Source organism: Cyprinus carpio, unplaced genomic scaffold, assembly GCF_018340385.1.
Source record: "Cyprinus carpio isolate SPL01 unplaced genomic scaffold, ASM1834038v1 S000006658, whole genome shotgun sequence".
NCBI lineage: Eukaryota > Metazoa > Chordata > Actinopteri > Cypriniformes > Cyprinidae > Cyprinus > Cyprinus carpio.
In genome coordinates, this window is record NW_024879282.1 from 551,542 (window position 1) to 570,824 (window position 19,283).

The 19,283-nt window shown below is 37.2% G+C and overlaps 1 protein-coding gene across 3 annotated transcripts; it reads left to right on the forward strand.

Annotated features, from left to right (window-relative positions):
• The first annotated feature begins 262 nt into the window (after positions 1–262).
• Positions 263–18,934, forward strand: LOC109074029 (microtubule-associated protein 6-like). 3 transcript variants are annotated; one of them, XM_042755249.1, is made up of 5 exons: positions 263–1,286; positions 9,460–9,673; positions 10,384–10,592; positions 14,547–14,657; positions 18,444–18,934. In XM_042755249.1, exons 1-5 carry the CDS (start codon positions 574–576, stop codon positions 18,571–18,573), a joined length of 1,377 nt encoding a protein of 458 aa, XP_042611183.1. In that variant the 5' UTR covers positions 263–573; the 3' UTR covers positions 18,574–18,934. The 3 variants fall into 3 exon arrangements, with proteins under 3 accessions (XP_042611183.1, XP_042611184.1, XP_042611185.1); XM_042755250.1 differs by lacking the exon at positions 14,547–14,657; XM_042755251.1 differs by lacking the exons at positions 14,547–14,657; positions 18,444–18,934 and adding an exon at positions 10,836–13,731.
• The last annotated feature ends 349 nt before the right edge of the window (positions 18,935–19,283 follow it).

Sequence of the window (19,283 nt, forward strand, 5' to 3'; positions counted from 1 at the left end):
ATTATTTCACGACATTAATGTTTTTATCAAATAATAAATACAGCCTTGGTGAGCATAAGAGACTTCTTTCAAAAACCTTAGAACTATATAGCCTATACAGAGAATAAGAATAAGAAGTATAACATGTTTGAGCATCCTTCCTGATTTCCAACAGTGATGTCTTCAGAACGCTCTTTAGTGTGCGGGGATTCGAGCGCAACTCCGCCCATTGCAGACGTTGCGTGATGATGACAGGGGCAGGTGATTCAGCTCTCTATGGATGCTGAGCGGAGGAGGCGCGCGGGAGGGGCAGCTGTGTCTTAACAAATTATCGTATTCTAACGAGCGCAAGAGGATCAGGACGGAGCAAAACCAGAATATTTCACAGGTAAAAGCCCCTCAAAAAACCCGTAATGCCTCTTTTACAGTGGATTTATGCCCTGTCATCTTTGACAGCATCGTTTTAAGGAAAAAAACATTGCGAATCGGACATTTTGTGATACGAGCGCGTTTAGTTTCACAAACTGAATAGAAAACAGCTTTGAGAAAAGGAAGAGATTGACATAACAGAAGGTAAGACGTTGGCAAACCATCATGGCATGGCCCTGTATCTCCAGAGCCTGCTGTATGGCTCGGTTCTGGAACCAGCTGGACAAGGGCGACATTGCGGTGCCGATGGTTTTCACCAAGTACTCGGACGTGTCCGAAATGCAGCATCTTCACCTGCAGCAGCCTGCGCCGAAGGTCGCCATAGAAACGCAGCCGCTTCACAACGACCACGACGCGGTGACCAAAGGACCTGCAGCCCAGGATGAAAACATTGTAGGATCTGTGATGCGCCAGGACTTCAGACACTGGAACGTTCGCCCAGAGCCTAGCTGCAAGCCCAAGAACAAGTACCATTGCCCAGAGGTTCCTTTTAACAACAAGACCCAGTATCAGAAGGACTACAAACCCTGGCCTATCCCAAAGAGGGGAGATCATCCTTGGATCCCCAAACCCTCTCCGACCATCTCAGTGGGAAATGACCGCATCCCTGACAGATCCAAACACACCTTAGAGATGATGGACAGTGGGGTGGAAAAGAGCGAGATTGCTGACAAGGTGCAAGAGAAGGAGATCCTGTCTAGTGAAAGGAAAAAGAAAAAAGCCAAGAAAGTGACCATGGCTTCTGAAAACAAAGCCGGCGTGAAGTTGGACAGGCAGAGAGTAGGGGATGCCACCACTACAGAGGGTAAAGGGAGGGCAGCTGTGGATGCTCTCAACCGGCAGATCAAACAAGAAGTGTCCTCTGGCAGCTCCTACAGGTAAAGCTGATTGATTATTAATGATTGTACAGTAGTGGTTAAAGACCAGGGGTCCGGAACCCACTCGAGGGCCTCAGCAAACTTCCAAGGGGGCCTCAAGATAACTAAAGATGATTTAAAATAAGACAAAACTTGTGCTTGTACATGAGTTGCAAGCGTGTATACACGAGGAAGCCTAATTTTAAAAGAATGATGGTATTGTAAATCCTGCAATGATGATGAAAATTAATAAAATCGCAAAATGTCATGAAAATTTGTCTAATTTTCTAGTTATGCTAAGGTCTCAAATATTGCTATTGAAATTGCTATTTGTAAAATATTTTTAAATATTCATTCACTCATTTAAACATCTGAAATTATGAAATGTAAGAATCTATAATGATTTCAATTGTTATGTTATAATATAATTATTATAATAAATTATTCTATTTATTTGTTTTAATATATTGAAACTGATCCTTGTTTCTAGAAATAAAAAAAGGTAGAAAATCAGTGGATTTGTCATTACAGCAGAAGTATATTGTCATTGACAGTGAGTCAAAAAGGTTGAGAACCGCTGTTGTACAGGGATTCAGAGACTTGATTTGACAGTAAAACCTAAACTGAGCCGTTATGCTAAATAATAATAATGTGAAATAATACAAAATAATGTCTCTAAAAAAGGAAAAATGGATTAAGTGGGGGTTAAGAAATATAAAATACCACTAGACCAGTATAAAAACAGTTGAAGTCAGTGTGAAGTACTAAATGGAAAGTGTATTGTGGAGTGAAAAAGCCATAAGGAGGTCAGCTGTGGGTTAAATCTTGTGTATACTGCTGTACTAACACCTACAGATGGCAGGACATGCAGGGGGCCGGAGAGCACTGGAGCAGAAGCTGTTTTTGGAAAAGGCTTTAATTTTCTTCAGGGTTAGCTTTAGGGTAAAGTGAGGCCATTGTGGCAAAGTGAGTGCAATTCCCAGTTGTTAAAGGATTAGTTCACTTCCCTCACCCCCATATCATCCAAGATGTTCATGTCTTTCTTTCTTCAGTCTCAAAGAAATTAAGGTTTTCATATAGTGGACTTCAATGGTGGCCAATGGGCTGAAGGTCCAAATTGCAGTTTCAGTGCAGCTTCAAAGGGCTCTACACGAATCCAACCGTGGAATTAGGGCTTGTATAGCGAAACAATCAGTTATTTTCTTAAAAAAATAAAAATGTATATACTTTTTAACCACAAATGCTTGTCTTGCACTAGCTTTACTTCACGCATTACACTGTCATGTTACAAAGGTCATGTATGACGTAGGTGGAAGAACCGACCCAGTGTTTACAAAGTGAACATGCAAAGAAAGTCAAATGTCCTTTACAAAAAAGGTAAAACAACGATGTCGTTGAAGTTGGAGGAGAAAATGAGATGGAGTTTTTTATATGGAGAAAAATCCTGGAATGTTTTCCTCAAAAATCTTAATTTCTTTGCGGAAGAAAAGACATGAACATCTTGGATGACATGGGGGTGAGTGAATTATCAGGAATTTTTTATTGTGGAAGTGAACTAATACTTTAATAATCCATTTGTTGAGGCCTGTCTTTGTTTAAAACAGATGGAGCTGAAGTTTGTATAGTGCTGTGCTGTTCCTTGTCCTACTTGGTATTCAGTTGCCTTTCAATCACTTTTTTATTACAAACAGTGAACAACAAATGTGTAAAAGAAAGAACATTTTCCGTATTCCCAGATTTGAGTTCTGTATCTCAGTTGAAAAGTCTGTCATTGTTATTGTGGAGTATTTGTGTTTAATTTACAGGTGGCAATTGGTCCAAAATTCACCCACTCATTCATGTGCGCTTGCAAATCACTCATCCAGCTGAACAAGACTGAGCATTTGGATACTCAATGATAAATTGCTTGTGGTGCTTTGCAGGTTGCTTTGGATAAATATCCTCGTATAGATTATATGGTGTTAAATTTAGCCTGAATTGCGTTGGAATCTTGCCTTTAGACCTGTATACATTAAGCTGGTGTTATTTGTTGGGTGAGAACTTTAATCTCAAAATGCCTCTTGGTGCATCAGGACACATTTCATATTTCCTGTGTAGATTTTTTTCTTCTTGACTTGGAGGAAAAAACACAAGAAGACAAAACACAGAGTCATCAGTTCAGTTTGCTTGACAGTGCATGCATGAATTGTTATAGTGTGATTCTTTAAACTGAAAAGCTCAGGATTAGTTTGACTTAATCTCATGTTTAGTCCTGTGTTTTGCTTTGTTGCCTTGTCATGCAGCATGATGCTACAAAGCAGTGACAGGGCTTAAGCTTTATGACACAAGCTGATGAATCTGGAAATCAAAAATTATCCTCTTACTGTAAGAAGCCTGTGAAAAGCATTCAGTTTTATTTTGAGCCACAGAATTCAGGTGTGCCTTGACAGGATGCGGTAAAGAGGAAGTTGCTTCCTTCATTTATCTCTCTACTGTCTCTTGCTCTCACTCTCTCCCTGCAGATCAGTATGCTTTGGTCTATAAGGCAAGGCAAGTTTATTTATATAGCACATTTTGTACACAATGGTAATTCAAAGTAGTTTATATCTCTTGTGCACAAAATATTGGAATATAGCTGATAATTTTTTGCAGTTTAAGAGTTTAGCAGTTTTATTTTGTATGTAGTAATTATTTTAGGGTTATTTTCAGTTTCTCATTGTTTCACTGTTGACTTGACTTGAAAATAGAACACACCCATGATTCAGAGTTGTTATTGTTAACTAATGGTGCATCCCAAGTGATGTACTTATGCACTATTCTATGCCGTTATGAAGCATAAATTAGGGGTGTAACGATATTCAAACTGAACAGAAAAACCACGATACACCACCCTCGGTACTTACCGCGGTACTCTTATGGCATACTGCGATGCTCTGCTGAGACACTTCATGTACAGAACAAATCTGTCATATATAGGCTATATAAAATTATAATGAGAACATGTCCTGTAAAAAAATATGCCACGTTTCAGCGCGTTATGTAAAGAATGCATCCACAAAGTTATATCTTCATGACTAGCACAGTCAAGTTCGCTTCTGCAGCCACTCACAGCTTTTTGTGGAACTGTAAGTTGCAATATTTATTTTATATATATATATATATATATATATATATATATATATATATATATATATTTTTGTGTATAAACAAAATACACTGTATAGTGTATTATTTATCTCATATAAGATGCATTTGGTTGAGTTAAACTGCAGGAAAGCACTTTATTGTAGGTCTAGTACTGCGATTATCTCTGAAATGTGCAGCGCAAGCAGCACAAACAACAATGCAATACTATAACTAGTACTGTCATATGCATAACATTACAATGAGAACACCATTATAATAAAACACTGTAAAACACTTATTTTTTATAGTTTAGTTGCCGTGTTTCTGCACTTTGTTGCATGAAGAATGCCCCCACAACAGCAGTTAAACATTCAGAGCAGCACAGACATGTTCACTTGTGCATTCGGGTCATTTTGTGCAGATATAAGTCATAATATTAAGGTTGTGTAGTATAAATAACTAAGTGTATCCTATATGAGATAAATCTGATGAGTTAAATCCCGTTGATTAAATCTTTCCCCGCCAGCATTTTTGAAAAAAGTTGCCAGCCATCGCCTTCGACTATGATGATTTTCACTTAAATTTGATGGCCCACAGTATATTTTGCTGTATGAATATTTGAATATGCAATACACCAAAATAAAGATCAAAGCCTCTACTTTTAAACTAAAAAAAAAAAATCTGTTTTATTCTAGCTTAAAGCATTCTTTTTTTATCAACACTTGAATATAGGTAGGTTTCATAAAAATGTAAAATAAAATAATATACATGACATGGCATGTGGCCAAGTGTGGTGTCCCATACTCACAATTTGTGTTCTGCATTTAACCCATCCAAGTGCACACACACAGCAATGAATAGTAAACACACACACATACACCATGAACACACACCTGGAGCAGTGGGCAGTCTTTTTTTTTCGCTGTGGTGCCCGGGGAGCAGTTAGGGATCTGGTGCCTTGCTCAAGGGTATCACTTCAGTCATGGTATTGAGAGTGGAAGAGAGCACTGGTCATTCACTCCCCCCACCGACAGTTCCTGCCAGTACAAACCCGCAACCTTTGAGATTCAAGTCTGACTCTCTAACCATTAGGCCACGACTACCCCATGCCATGGCAACTAACTGAACAATAAGTTTAAATATTAAAATGACCAAAGCTAAAACTGAAATATACATTAAAGATAATAGAAATATAAGAAAATATCAAAAAAAATGTTGCACAAACATGCTGCACAAATAGCATATATAATAACCTGTAGCAGATCTATACAGGTGGAGCTGGGGAAGGTGGAGGGTTTCAGAGGAACTCTGAAAGTGTGCTGCAAAATGTTCTAGTGAATGCTAACTAGCCATTTATATGTAAAGCAGCAAGCTCATTGGCTGCGCATGCAACATGAACCAATCAGATTTTAACGCTGTGAATATCATCAGTTTGTGTTAACGACCCATCAGCCTGCACCATGTTTATACATAGTAAATCATATAAGTAAATTTGTGCAATATGATGTACAACAGACATTGTATAGCATTATGCAGTAAATTAATATACTTTTATGACTTTTCTCCCTTCATGCCTTTCGTTTCCTCCCTTTTCTTGTGTAGTGCAGTATTTGAAGACGCTGTAACAATTCAAAGACTGGAATCGATAAGTATAACAGAGGAAGCAGCAGAGAGAGAGAGAGAAATAAAAGAGTTTTGCCTTACAGGGCATAATTACAGGGCTAATCTCATTGGGATTCACTTGGAGTCCAAAGTGAATGTCAGAAGGAATATGTCTTGCTGTAGGTACAGCAGGAAGATGATGCCACAGGGTGCAGGAAACGTATTGATCTGACAGCAAGGCTATTACTAGAATAAGAAGGGACAATAAAAATAAAAATTCAATAATCAACTAAGATTGCACATCTAATTATTTGCAGTCTATTATCTGGTGGATTAATAGAATGAGTCAGTTTTACAGTGTTCATTAATCCAAATACGCTGTCTATTTTTGGTAACATCAAGCACTGTTGTCATCTAACAGGTCTAGACTACAAATAATCAGGATGTTGTTTTTGGATCCAAGTAAAAAGTAAAAACAGCTTTACATGCTTCTGTTAAACACCACGTTACTCCAGTGTGCCAAGTCTACCCATGATGCACTGCTCTGGCTCCCCACCACACAATTCTCTAGTGCCAGCATATCACCATAGTGACAAGTCTGCTCACAAAAGCTCAATGCCTGGGGAGAGGAAGACGTATCAACCTCACTGTATGCTCAAATCTACAGATGATTTTTGATAACAGCAGTTAATTAAATGTGTGAGCTCATTTGAATAAATACTGTGCTTTTCCATTAAATTCATTCTGTTAAATTAGAAAATAAGCTGGTGTAATACAGCATTGTAGAACAGTGTTGATGCCCGTTTTCAAATGAATGATTTGACAGCTGGTACCAAGCACTCATTTACAATAAGCACACTAAGTTCATTGTTGGGAGTCCTGTTGTATGTGTGTAATAGCCTTCTCTCTGTCTTTATGTCTTTCTCATTCTCTGTCTGTCTTGTTCTGTGTGTGTGTGTGTGTGTGTGTGTGTGTGTGTGTGTGTGTGTGTTTCTATATAAACTCTGACTCCTCCTCCTTTTTCTGTCATGTTTGTCCTGTGAGTCTTTGGTGCCTGTGGCCTTGGACTTCTCTGAGCTGCTTTTGTGCTGCTGTTTCAAGCATTCTGATTGGACTTCATTTGTCTTATGTAACAGCTTTCACTTCTTTCTTGTCGCTCCCCTGAGCTCAACAGGGAGAGAAGGGAGGCCTCCCTTTAAATCGAAACACTAGCAGTATCATCAAATTCACATTCCCAAAGAACAATTTATCAGAAATACATGATGTTTGTACATGGTCCTTGCTAGGTTTCGATATATCCTTAACACACAATTAAATTAAATGTTCACCCCTTTTGCATACTTTTAAAGATATTTCCATTGTAATAAATAATTAATATTTTTATACTGATTTTTTATAGTTTAAGATTGAAAGCTTGGGTCTGGTACATGGGTCAAATCTAACAACAAAATCGATACACAAAAGCAAAGTTTTTATTTGATGTTTTTACAACCTGAGAGTCTGAGAGATCATTTTTTTCTGTTGTTTTTCTGCTTTGTTGTTGATAGAGATTCACACGTATTTAACCTGAAATATTCTTTTAAAATACATGGCATGGGGCATGGTTTTCACATCCCCTGTTTTCTCTGAGGAGGTAAATGCTCCCTCACACGCTGTCCCATGACTTTGTTCATCAACTTGGTGCTCACATAATAATGGACCCTTTCTATTTAGAATCATTCCTCGTTCTGAGTGTAAAGGAGTTTGATCTATTAATGTTATCTATTCTGATCTCCAGTAGAACAGTGTGTGAAATCAAATGCTCTCAGAGCTTTTTTAGGCCTTATTATAATATATTGGAATGGTTGATTCGGTTTCATACAGAGATGTATTACTCTCATAAACTAAAGTAACTAATTGATCTAATGGGATGATAAAGGTCCACTTTGCCTGGCATTCCCGTCTCTTCCTGTCCTGACAATCCTAATCAATACAGACTTCCCCTCTGAGGCTGTAATATTACGGAATCAAAAATAGAGAGAGAAGTCCAAAAGGAATTTTTCAAGATGAAAATGAATAGAAGTCATGTAAATTTTTACAGTGAATATCCATTATTACATCTTTGCTCAGCTAGAAATCCTCAGTTAGAGTAAAACACGGCCACAAGACATCATGATTAGACTCTGGAATTCATAAAGCAAGTGCACCAATCGGTCTGAGTGATTCATTAGTGAATCAGTTTGTTTTTGAATTATTTAAAAAACTGAGTTTGTGTGAGACGTCTGTTTTGTGCTGGTCTTAGTGAGAGAGTTCTGTCTGTATGTGTGCATGTATGTTAGATGCACTGCAGCAGATAAGTTGCATGTTGGGTAATCTGCAATGCACATACCCATGAAGTACATACCATTTGTCTGTGTCATCTCAGTGAATAAAGACTTCGTACTCATCTTAAAGGAAGGGCCTCAGGAAAAACTCTATGTGATGCAAATGGGGGAGGGGGAATCTGCATTATATCAATCTAGATCTATAATGCAGTGTCTATATATATAGCAGGAACAAGTAGTTATTCTATATGTAGTTTTTGTTGTATCGCATAGTGATTTGAAATATTGTTTTCTTGATGTGATTGTTCTGTCAGAACATAAAAATGAATGTTAAAAACAGTACTTGTTAAGCCCCGTTTACACCAAGAACGATAACTATAAAGATAATGATATTAGCGTCCACACCAGTGAATGATATCATCTGTTTATTCTTAGCACACATTCGTCTACCGCTTTAAATTCTCAAGCTCGTTATAGCAGGATGGATTCTGATTGGCTGTCAATGTATCGTTCATCAGCTGGAAAAAATCGTTCTGAAAATGATTCCAACGATATCGTTTCTCTTTGCCTTAATCATTATAGCTGTGGTGTAGACTTGCTATTATTAAAGATTGATGACAATTTTTAGAACTTCAAGAATTTTTAGAATGTCTTTATCGTTATCTTTATAGTTATCGTTCTTGGTGTGAACGGGCCTTTAACCATGTAAAATTAAAGTTTGAATTAAAATTAAAGTTTTGTGACTAGTCTATGTGTGATGTAATATATGAGGTCATCTACTATATGTCGTTGTACTTCTAAACATTGACAGTGTAAATTTTGTCAGATATGTGCATTTCTTTTAAGAAAAAAATGGATCAAAAATATTGATGACTCATCTTAGACTTGGATGGTTTAGCCAATCAAATGTTCTCTAGAATGAGAATGTCCCACCCCCACATGCCACAGACTTACAAATTGCAAATAATGGTTGAAAGATATGAAACTAAAGCCTATTGGTTAAAACAGAACATGGGTCATTATTTTTCCAATAAATTCCCAAACTGGACATTAAGGATAATATTTCAGTGTCATACTCTTTCTGGTTTATACAATATGGTCTTGAAATTCAAAATGTGTCAGCTGAATCACTCACTACACTCAGTTTTCCAATAATTGTGATGTTATCTGTTTCTTAATGTCAGGAATGAGTTCAAAGCCTACACAGACGTAAAACCCGTGAAGCTCATCAAGGCCAAGTCTCAGTATCACCCTCCAAGTGGCAGGACTGATCTGGAGACCAGCTATAGCGCCACCTACAGGCCCTACCAGTCTACTCAGCAGCCAGATGAAAACAAGGCCCTGGACAGGAGGAGGATACGCACACTGTACCATGAACCTTACAGAGAGAGCAGTAAGGTAAGAGCTGTGGAAGTAAAGGAAATACAACAACAATATACAGATTAGCAGCTGGGTTTTTAATAGGTTAATCACCTTTATTCTGCCCTCATTTTTGAATGTTTGGTTACATTCTTATTTATAAGTGTATGTTTGTTGCAGAAGGCTGGAAAACAATTATTGGGTTCAGTATCTTCATGATGTCAGCAATTTATGTGCTCAGTGGCTGGAAAATAACTGAGACAGTAACTGAACAGTTTTCTTCTCAGTATTACTTTTTCTAAGTTGTTTGACATAACTTTGGCCTCAAGCTTTGAGTGAATCAGCATCAGTTCTTTATTTCATTATGTTGAGCGACCTGTGACATGACAGACTTCTCTGTGGAGACATATGCCAGACCTTTCCAATCGTTTAGTCTGTTTAAACCTGCCCTTCCTTACAGTCAACCTCAAGCTCACATTCAGATCTGCCTTCAAGTCCTCACCCTACTTTTTTTCTTCTTTTTTTAAAAAATCCATTTCACTCAAATGTACATCACAACACTCAATAAAATATATTTTCTGCTGACATGCCCAGGGCTGAATTAGCAGGAAATATAATCTATAAAAAATAACCAACATTGTCATTGTCCAACATGTCCATCCAATCCGAACCCCATCCTATGTTATTTCCCATCGAATAACAAAATATGTCACATAACAGTTTTGTGTGCCATTTTATGTCTTATACAGGTGGAGAAAACCAGTCTTCCTCGCTCCAAACCCAAAAAGAGCTCAGCTGCCACTCCTGGCAAACCGCTGAAAAAGTCCAAGGAGAAGCAGGTGACATCATTGCGTGGTTCAAAGAAGAAGAGTTCCGAGAACCAGCCGGAGAGCAGAGCAGGGCAGGGCGACAAGGAGAAAAGTAAAGAGATCAACAACAAACTGGCTGAGGCGAAAGAGTAAAAACTATTGCACTTCTTCTCTTATTTAATCTCTTCCCGAAAGGGTGAAAGCAGAACGAAGGCTGCAAAATTATTTAATAAGAGGTTCTCATTCCTTTTCTCTCCATTGCTGCCCCCTCCCTCTCTCTCTCTCTCTCTCTCTCTCTCTTCCTGTCTGATGCACCTCTCGTTTTATTCCTCACTGTATATATCCAATACCCCCCACCTCTCTTTCTCTCACTCTCTCTTTTTCTCTGAGAGGTCAGTGGGCTGATTTGACAAAATTTTCAGGGTTGGATTTTATGTTTTTCTCCTCTTTTGCCTCACAATCTCGCCCAGTAATATCAAAGCGTTTGCATTTACTATAGCTCCACCCACTCTCCTCATCTCCTCAATGAGGTTTCCATGGCTGCAACTCTACTGGTTGGCCAGTGGATGCTCTTATTTTGCATGGAGCGATTGGCTCTGTATGCACTTACCATCAGATGCACAGACTGGTGGGTTTCATTTATCAAGGGTTTTTAAATTAAGCTGATATGTATCCGATAAGCCTTTTGAAATCATGTTTATGTAAATTAGGCAACACATAGAAACCACAAAGGCCAATTTCTCAATCAAAAATCTTTGATAAATGTGCATCTTTGGTTTTAAGACTATATTAATCTGCTTGCTTTGCCTGTTTTATTTTATCATTTTATTGATCAAACACCCCAAGCTCCCAAGAGATATGTTATGATCTCAGATCACTTTGGTGCTGTGATGATTTAAATTATTTTGTTTTCTTGAGAACCATTCCATATTATGATGATGAATCCTTATGAGAACAGGATATCTCTAAATAGAACATCAGTATCTCCAAAAAAACATCTGTCAAGGTCATATAATAAGTAGACCTTGTTTCAGCCCACTTTGTTGCCTGGACAACCAAATGGATGTAGTACTACTGTAACATGATATTGCATTATGGGATGTACTGTAAATTTATCTTTGGATAGAATAGGATTTAAATGTTCACTGTGATTTTATGTGCAAAACAAACCAATAGAAATTCAGTTTTTTTTTACAAATGAAAATATGTTTATGAATAGTTTGGTTTTGAGGTTTTGGAGGAATTCTATTCCATCATGCACCATAAAATATGTAAGGACCACAACACAACATTTAACATTATCTTCCACTGCCCAACTGTTTCTTTTTCTCTCACATGCACACTTCCCATCCCCCCTAAGGGAGCCCCCGCGGTAGACAGATGGGGTTCCCAAAAGTAGAATTAACTCAAAAGGTCAATAGATTAGCCAGCTTTAAAATCAAAGCCCTTCTTTATGTGAATGCATATTCAACATATTAATTATTAATGGCTTTTCCCAGAGTGTCTCCTTCTTTGTTTTGCTCCTTTATCCCCCGTTTTTCAGTGACTGACATGACCTGTATTCTTGCCTAATTGTTCTGTTTGTTATCATGTGTCCCTTGATGTAATGGTAAGTCGAATGCAATCTGTTCGGAATGCTGTTTGTTTATTCTTGATTGCATGATCATGTCATCTTTGTTTGTTTTATTTAAAAGTTGGCCCCAAAAAGGCCTCTTCCCAAGATGCACATGGATGTATAAGGGGAATTTTCATGTGATATTTACTTGTTTCCGTCTGGTAATAAAACTGGCATACAAGCCCTCATCACAATCTCTGAGTCAAGTGACCTTAGAGGTTGTGAGCCTGTAATGCAAACTTAAAACCAACTTAAAAGAAAAAAAAATCTATCATCGTTTACTCACCCAAACAGTGTTTCAAACCTGGACAAAAACCATTATATCACAGAAGAAAGAAAGAAAGAAAGTGTTACATGTTTGGAACATTTTTAGGGTTGGTAAATGATAAAATTTCAATTTTGGGTGGATTACCCCTTTATAGTTTAATGCTGATACATTCACAGAGATGATTTTGTGTTGGCAGTAAAATCTTTTTAGATATAATCTGATCAGGCCTTATGGAACAGCTCATAATCATGGCTTTGCAGTGACACGACAATGTCGCAGATTCATGTCAGTTTGTGATGGAAGGACAAAGATGTTGGTAGTTCATGGGACTGAATAGCATTCATTTTAGTATCTAAATATCTTCACTTGCTGGCATCATGGGAGTGCATTGTGTAAGATAATGCTTTGCATTGTGTTTTTGTTTGTTTGTTTTTTAACCATGTACCTCCCCTCTGCAAATCCTCTCTGTCTCTGGTCTCATCCTTTGAGGTCTTCTTCATTTTCAGTATGTCTAGTATGTGATCTCATTGTCCTGTTTGCCCAATCAGTGCACAGTAATTCTGTAATCTATTGCCAGATTGAAAAAATTTCCAATTCCATTGAATACACGGTACTTCTATCCCTCACAGCCTCATTTTCATTCCTTTTCGAAATTAAATATGGCACTACCCTGGCTGAATTCAGAATGGTATACTACTCTCATAATATTTTATAATGCTAATAATATACAGGAATAGTAAAAATAGCATGCTATTCAATTTCAGCAGTAATCTTTTTATCTTTAATGGTGTGCACCATTAGCAGTCTAACACTAAGAAGCAAAGATTCTTCTTCATGTATGAGTTTGATTGACAGCCATTCTTGCGACATTCCCATTGACATACCATGTAAAATTTTGTTCAAAGGCAGTTGAGATGTATTATAACTATGTTTACTATTATTTATGAAAATATATAATAAATTACAATGCATTATGAAAACTTTGAATGTATTATAACTTAAGCTTCAAGTCCAGAAACACAGACATTCTGTTTCTTCAGTCTGGCTGTAGAATAGCCCATTCTCTTCTGCACTGTGCTCTGAAGCTGACTGTGCCATAGGGTGAGGGCCTTTTCTTGTATTTTGCAGCCTTTGGTGACTCAGCTACTGTTAATATAATGGGAATTAAGGGAAGATGTCATTGGGAGACAGAGGAGGAGCAGCTAACGGGTTGTACATGTCAATGAGTGTGTGTACGTGTGTGTGTGTGCTTAGCACAGGTGCTATCTATAGTCCATGCATACTGAAAAAGGAGAGAAAAAAAATGTTATGTGAAAGGGCCTCAGATTTAACTGTGATAATGTGAATTGTGATTTCTCTCTTGCTTGCTCATATTTATTGAAATTAATAAATGCAAACGCAGAAACAGGTGTCGTGGTTCATTTTGTTTGAGATGTGGGAGGGTTTGGGAACTCAGTGGTAGGTGCATCTGTATCGTTTCTCCCTGTCCTTCTGTCTGTCTCTCTTGTCACTGTCATAGACGTCGAATCCACATGGAAGAGAACTATTCCGATGTTTATGGTTTACGTTTGATTTTGCGATTCTCATATTTTGTGTGTGACAGGCTCTGGAATAGGTTCTGCCATCTTTTAGGTTGTGCGTATAGCTGTCAGCTGATAGTTGAGAAATATATGTTGCATCTTGAATGAATCTGATATATTGCGGCTTTCAGTGCCTCATATGTGCAAAGTAATAAAAGTTGCAAAACTTCCTATTCCAGGACCAAATATCATAGGTTTACCTAAAAACATGAATTATTCCATTCTGAATAGACTGAAATTGAAAGATCAATATGTGGCAGTTACTGTGAGTCTATAATTACTGGCTTTAATGATGTGATTGATGGAAATTTGGTTGATTTACATAATGATTTTGTGCTTTGGGAGTTAAAGGAATAGTTCACCCTAAAACAAAAATATTTGTCATTTACTCACCCTTGTGTCATTCCAAACTTGTATGACTTTCTTTCTTCTATTGAATACAACCGTTTTTGACAAATTTTGAGATAAAGTGATATTTGTATGGGGGGAAAGCATTCTGCAAATCATTTCCACGTAAGTCATACCAATTTGGAATGACATGAGGGTGAGTAAATGATGGGAGAAGTTTCATTTTTGGTTGAACTATCCCTTTAATTACTTTAATGTTCAGCTAACGAGTGATATTGTCGTTCGTTTGAAGGGTTATGCTAAAACAGTACCACTACATTCAGCTCTGTCAGCCCATCCGAGATATTGGTTGGGTACAGACACTAAAGCAACACCTGTGGCGCTGTGCGATGCCCGACCCAAGGTAATTCTCGCCTGAGATTAGTTAAACTTCTTCCGCCTTCATGCGTACTTCAGCAGCACCGTTATTACTCACTAGTGTTGCTAGTGCTTCGTACTCTAGTGTTTCCATTGAGAATTTAGTACACCATAACTGTTTAGTGTTCTTCATCTTTTGATTTGCTCCCATGCGTATTCTCTTCCATATGGAAAGTGTTGGGCCAAAGGACAGTTTGACTGCTCATTTTTGTTGTTTTCTTGTTGTTAATGTTATTTTTGGAGGATGTTGGGCACTTTGTTAAAGTTTTTTTTTATATATATATATACATGCATGTTCTGTTTTAATGTTGACTATCACATACAGGCTTGTTACTGTTCTTGTAGAAAAATATTCCAGGGAAAAGGCATTTTTCTTAATGTATTCATCTGAGGCATTGCTCTCAATAGAAGAGTTTGAAGTGTCACATCTTTTTGTGGTACTTGTAATTTGATGTACTATCAATCTCTTCTCCCTACTGCAAGAACAATCCATTTACAGTGAACTTTAAATGTCATTCATAGATTAATTCTTTTTTTTTTTTTTTTTCAGGAAATCTTTAGTTTTAGAACAGCACATTGCATTCTTGTTCAGTGGTGTCTGTCTTGTTGTTTTCATGCTGCTTTTATTTCTGGACTTTTCCTTTGAACATCCTGAGATCACCGTTATAATTCATCTGTTTATTTGGAGGATGGGGTCCAAATGTCTGAGACATCAAAGAAGTTTTCATTTGGGGCATTGTGATTTACCATGTGAATTGTCAATGCTGCTTCGCGATAAGAAATGTAATTCCTCTGTCCAGCTGTTGTTGAATTTGCAGCTATATTTTGCTTTTTTGCAGTAGCACCACCTGAGCTTTCTAATGCCATTTCTACCAGTGATGCTTGATTCAACTTCCCCCGTCTACATGCACAGATAGAGTATCAAAAGCAAAACTGAGTTGTAGGTTGCCAGGTTAAGGTCACAAATGAATTCAAAATTGTATGATCTGTCTATGTGAGTAGGATGCATTTCATACAAGATCTGGCAACTGGACAACCTTGGAATAATATGTGACCCTGGACTACAAAACCAGTCTTAAGTCACTGGGGTATATTTGTAGCAATAGCCAAAAAAATATTGTATGTTCTTTTATGCCAAAAATAATTAGGATATTAAGTAAAGATCATGTTCCATGAAGATATTTTGTAAATTTCCTGCCGTAAATATATCAAAACTTATTTTTTGATTAGTAATATGCATTGCTAAGAACTTTATTTGGACAAATTTAAAGGCGATTTTCTCAATATTTAGATTTTTCTCAATATTTAGATTTTTTTTTTTTTTTTTGCACCCTCAGATTTCAGATTTTGAAATAGTTGTATCTCGACCAAATATTGTCCGATCCTAATAAACCATACATCAGTGGAAAGCTTATTTATTCAGATTGTATAAATTGAAAAATTGACACTTAAGACTGGTTTTGTGGTCCAGGGTCACATATGTGATTATTCATATAACGAGGTAGGGCCATACAAATTATGGGAGTTTCCCGGAAGAAATAACAAAACGGGAGGGGGGTGGAAGATTTGTGTGAAATACGGGAGACTCCTGGGAAAAACAGGAGTGTTGACAGGTAGCCTATGGCACCTATAGGCCTATAGAAAGATGGAAAATGAAGAAACTGCCTGTAATTGACTGTGAAAAATCGCGTTTTTATATTTTTAAAACTAAAAATACAAAGTTATAGTGAAATAAGAGGTTTATTATTATTATCGTTTAATAAATTACATCCATTTGGAAAATGACCACTTCTCATTAGGTGGGCCACAGCTGAAAGCCTCGCCACTGTTTTTGAGTAGTGCCTGACATACAGTAGTTAAATGCAATATTTAACTAAAAAAGAAATAGTATAAATATATATAATGCGTATTTATTTAATCATGAAAACATTTTTGATTGTTTTTATAGTAAGATCTGGCAACAGTAATGAGTAATTCTAATGTACCCTGTGATTTCTTGCACTGCACATCCAGAAAAGACAGAACTGATATAAGTTTAATAACAGATTTCCTCTCACACACTAGATTTTCTGTAGTAAATGCGGTTGTCACTAACTGCATTTTTCAGGAGTCAATTCGGTTGTAGAATATGGTCCTGTGTGTACGGAACAGGATTAGGCACTAAAAGGTTAACTGCAGTGTACACGTGGCCTATTTCCAAAGACTATAGAATACCCCAAGAGCTATCACTCATAAAGTTTTGAATGAGGAAAAATGCAATGCTCAATAGGGCCGCGCTATAGAACGAAGCCCCGCCTTCTGAGTAAAAGAGCCAATCGGTAATTTGTAAAGTCACCGCAGCTGCCCTTAGAAGTCCCCGTTGCTATAGAAACAATCAGCGTTCTGAGACGTGTGCATGCGCACTGGCTGGTCTAGCATGGAAAATTGGCTTTTTTATTATGCTATTTGAGCAAAAGAAACATTTATGAGACAGTTCTTGTCAGATTTCGTTGGTGATTTCAAATAATGATTCCTTTTAATCTTAAAGGGTTAGTTCACCCAAAAATGAAAATTCTGTCATTAATTACTCACCCTTGTGCTGTTCTAAATCCGTAAGACCTCTGTTCATTTTAGGAACACAAATTAAGGTATTTTCGATGAATTCTGAGACCTCTCTGACCCTACCAGACAGCAATGTAATTACCATGATCAAGGCCCAGAAACGTAGCAAGAAGATCGGTAAAATAATCCATGTGACATCAGGGGTTCAACGCTAATTTTACGAAGCTACGAGCATACATTTTGTACACAAAGAAAACAAAAATAATGACTTTATTCAACAATTCGTCTCCTCTGCATCACCCTGGTGCCATTTTAGAGAGTATCCACTGACACATAAATCCACGTAAACAGCGTATGCTATTCTGTCAGCTGTGTCACACGGAGACGTTTTTGTTCAAATTAATGTGTAAACAATGTAGAAAACGTATCCATGCGATGCAGCTGACACAGAGTAGCATTTTACCAATCTCCTTGCTATGTTTCTGAACCTTGATCGTGGTAATTACATTGCTGTGTATGGGAGGGTCAGAGAGGTCTCAGAATTCATAGAAAATATCTTATGAATGGAGGTCTTTTGGGTTTAGAACGACATGAGGCTAAGTAATTAATGACAGAATTTTCATGAACTAACCCTTAAAGCTTGTCGAACAGTTTTGAAGAATTTGATGTTTCCCCATTCAAAGAGATGAAGAGGCGTTTCAAATATGGCCGTGACATGCCTTGTCTAAAAGGGACTTTGCTATTTATTCTGGCAGAAGGATTCCATTTAATGAATTTGCTTAATCCAATAATGTTTTAAAGTGTAAATATTTAACATTTTAAATATGTAGTGACTGTTTGAATACAGTAAAAACATAAATAACGTTTCAGTCCCAGCTAAATGGGTTGATGTCTACTGTGCCTCTTGCCTACAAGGTGCATTTTCCATGGCTATACGAATATATTTAGCATATGTTATTGGATATTACACGTAGCCTATTTCTCATCAGAATATTAATTCAAGCATTTGCTTGACCGTTATGGCCTACATCGGTCTCACTATATATAGAATTTCAAAATAGGAATGATGAGTATAATGTGGTCTCAGAATGCTCAAAGCTCGTTTCTTCTAGTGCGTGCTGTTGTCTTCAGGATAAAACACCTCATGTTGTGTCTCTGTCTCTCTCTCTCTTTCTCTCTCTCTGTCGCCCTTCCCTTCCTCCTTTGGCAATAACACTGTGCTGCTCCTTAGAGAATCTGAGTCTGGCCTCGGACGAGTCAGCGGTTATTATTCCGCGGGTACCTCTGGAAGAGATCCACTGGTGGAACGACCAGAACCACGTCGGGGAGTAGTCCGGTTCGCTCCGGATGTCAAGTACTGATACAAAGCACATGAGAAAGACGAAGACAGCTATAGACAGAACGATGAAGTAATGAGAAATATTTTAGAAAATATTTTTGCAGACAGAATTAGAGACGTGTTCAAGGCTATGTATATAGGCTATTGTATGTCATAGATTAAGATTAAAAGATGAGCTTCCACATGAACATGAACAAAAAAGTACCTGTGCTCACAGACTGTTTGCAACAACTAAAATGGTGCTATTTTCTGTTTCATGCTATTTCTCAAAACATAGTGTTGCCATGATGATCATTTAAAGTAGCAAATATCACGTGTCATTAAGTGCTTCCTTAAATTATAACATACTGTTTAAAAGTCTAATAAATATGATTAAATTAGTGCATATCTGGTTGTATTCATGCTTTCATTGCAATATCCGTTAAGAAATATGTTCCTCATACATTTTTTTTAATAATAATAATAATAATAATAATAAACAATAAATAAATCATTTTTGACATTAATTAAAAAATATCTGATTATATCATTAAGTATCAGTTTCATACTGTATATTTAATTTGAGTTTATTATGACAACAATAGGAGCCAATGGAAAGTCCCCATCATGAAGAAAACACTGGGGGGCTGTATTTTCCCATTTTCTAAGTCAGCTGTCTTTCGTACTAATCATCTGAATAATTCAAAGTTTAGAGGGTATTTTGGACAGAGATCTAATGTAATATTAATAGCT

Coding starts and splice junctions, on each gene's coding strand:
- LOC109074029 (XM_042755249.1), top strand. CDS start 574: ATGGCATGGCCCTGTATCTCCAGAGCCTGCTGTATGGCTCGGTTCTGG. Junction 1,287..9,459: donor TCCTCTGGCAGCTCCTACAG/GTAAAGCTGATT, acceptor TCTTAATGTCAG/GAATGAGTTCAAAGCCTACA. Junction 9,674..10,383: donor CTTACAGAGAGAGCAGTAAG/GTAAGAGCTGTG, acceptor TGTCTTATACAG/GTGGAGAAAACCAGTCTTCC.